Raw genomic sequence first — 2,500 nt, forward strand, 5'->3', positions numbered from 1 at the left:
ATTCGTATTTTTTATCATGCACAAAGTACACACGAACTCATCGTAAAATCTCTCACGTTGGTTCTCACAGTGTTGATGTGGAAAAATAAAAGCCAATCAAAACTCGCTGTTTCAATGATGTAATGATCGAAGGGTAATAACCAATCAAATCATTTTCCAGACATTCCAGGAAAAATCACATGGTATTGAACACGATTACCAACGGTAAATCACAGACGCTCCTTTCCGATTTTTTTCGAAGAGCGGGCGGCTGTACACAGGCTAACGATTTATAGACTTTGTATGGGAAAATTAACTATGAGCTTATAACTCTAAATTGCACCACTTCCCCAACCAATGAGAAAGGAACGCTAAAACAAAACAACCAATTGGATTTCAAGGCTTGTTTAAGGTAAACAATCAAATTAAAGGAAATTGAAAGACAAAGAAAACCATTGTGTGGCGAATTTTGAAAATTTTGTTCCCACCTGGTCAATAAAATATTGGTACTGACTATAATCCTGTGTTTTAGCTATAAATAATGATTGTATGATTTCTAAATGGATGTAATAAAGTGGTAATTGAACTATGTGTGCAATTTTGTTATGAAACCATACGTGTGATTTCAAATCGAACTCGCGCTGCGCGCTCGTTCGATTTTAAAGTCGCACGTATTATTTCACACCAAATTGCACTCCACTCAGTTCAATTACCAGTACTAATCGTATAGTCACGTAGGGGTTTAATTTATTTGATATATTTTACTTTTAATGTAGCTTTATATGATTCATTTCTTACATAATTTCATTCGATAGGCTGTCTCGTGAATTACGGTAGGTCTTCGTTTTCCACACACCCAGGCCAGTATGCGGAAAACGAAGACCCACACAAAAAAAATAAAATGACGAAGAGATACTGGCCAAACACAACATTCCCGTGGTTTGCAGTGGCCGACGAGTCATTTCAAACGAATTAACGTTTTCCACGCAATGCGTGACGACCCCAAATCCAAGGCCCATCATATCTGCGAGAGAGATCGCACCCAGAATCTACTCTGGGCCCAGGGTTGCCCAAGTTCGCGACATGAACACTTACGTGACTTTCTGGCGGTGTTGTGTTACGAAGTGCCAAAGCAAAGGCTTGTCTGGGAACTCCACGGGCATAAAATGTAATTTTTTGTGAATAAAATTGACTTACCTTGGTGCCGCGATGTATTCTCTGTTGTTTGCCAGCGTCTGAGACCGTTTTGAAGCGTTTTCGGCGAAGTGGCGCTAATTTGGTGTTTCACTGCTAAGAGAAAGACAAGGCTGAGCAGTCCTTTCCGGAGTGGCTGTCGCTCTAGGCGATAAATGCCCCTGGAAAATAACCTCCGGCCTCTATTTCTCCATAAGATCAAAGCAGAGATCTTGCTGTTCCCTGCTGATTCACTCGCTAAGCAACTCCAATCAAATATCGTTCACCGCGAAGCTTTCTTTCCGAGTCTCGCTTGGCTGTTAAAATTTTGAAATAGGAAATTAGACCGACCGGGGGTAACCAGCGGCCTTCTTGACGAAGGTTTATCTGTGCTCTGGGCACGAGACTTTTGTGGGAGATAAATAACATGGTCGGATAAATATATATATATTTTTTTGCTGTGGAAATTAAGTGTGTGGGCGAATTAAAGAAAGTATTCAAAAAATTGGTCATGTTCTTTTGCAAATTTGGTGGCTCTTTCTCAACTACTCGTGGAAGCTTCTGTCAAATTTAATTTGCCGTTACCGCTCCATGCTGCTGACGTTTTAAGGCCTGGTAGGCTTTCTCCAAGCTATCAAGACGGGTGACAACCTTACTCAACTCTTGGTAAGTTGGCTTCTACCTAGACCTCCTTCTGCGGCAAGCAGATACAGAACAAAATCTACATAAAAATAAGGGATTTCTCACAATCAATTCATCTGAAAGAGCTTCTGTAATCCTTAATTCTCTAATCAAGCGTAATATACAAAGTGATACTAAAACATTCACATTTTAATGACTAAATGCAAGAATTATGATACATGTGTAGAAAACTACTGGACTTTTAAAATCATTTACAAAACTTCTAGCAGCTAGTTTTAAAATAAAACTCATTACTTACAGTAACTTATAAGTTCAAATATTCAACACTGGAGATACTCTGACGATCGACAAAAATGATATCTTTTTAGTTACTCCAGTTTCTTAGGGTTAATTTTTTTTTACAAATCTACAATGTAAAAATCTACATCTTTTGTTCTTTCTAGTGTACTCAGGAATGGCAACTGATTACTTTACTTAAGAAATAAGAAAAAGTTTTCGGTCAAGGAATTGCAAAGGTTCCTATCCTCATACCATGGCGAAGCCTTCACTTCCCTCGTTTATAGCGAGTAACAATTTTTTCTGCATTTCGTTGAAGGATGAGTAGGCAGGCAAACAAAGTTGATTGAAACTAATAAAAAACGACATAAAACAACATTAAAGAATACAACCTGAATTTATATACGACAAAGAAACAGTGAAAGTCCTG

At 38.4% G+C, this 2,500-nt stretch overlaps 1 protein-coding gene across 3 annotated transcripts in view; it reads right to left on the minus strand.

Annotated features, from left to right (window-relative positions):
* Window positions 1–1,965: 1,965 nt before the first annotated feature.
* LOC137979100 (apoptosis-resistant E3 ubiquitin protein ligase 1-like) overlaps window positions 1,966–2,500 on the minus strand; it is a 20,304-nt gene continuing 19,769 nt past the window's right edge. For all 3 annotated transcript variants that reach the window (XM_068826277.1, XM_068826279.1, XM_068826278.1), the window contains one exon: window positions 1,966–2,422. In XM_068826277.1, coding sequence (XP_068682378.1) covers window positions 2,320–2,422 — 103 coding nt within the window. In that variant the 3' untranslated portion in view covers window positions 1,966–2,319. The remainder of the gene's footprint in view (window positions 2,423–2,500) is intronic.

Source organism: Montipora foliosa, chromosome 12, assembly GCF_036669935.1.
Source record: "Montipora foliosa isolate CH-2021 chromosome 12, ASM3666993v2, whole genome shotgun sequence".
NCBI lineage: Eukaryota > Metazoa > Cnidaria > Anthozoa > Scleractinia > Acroporidae > Montipora > Montipora foliosa.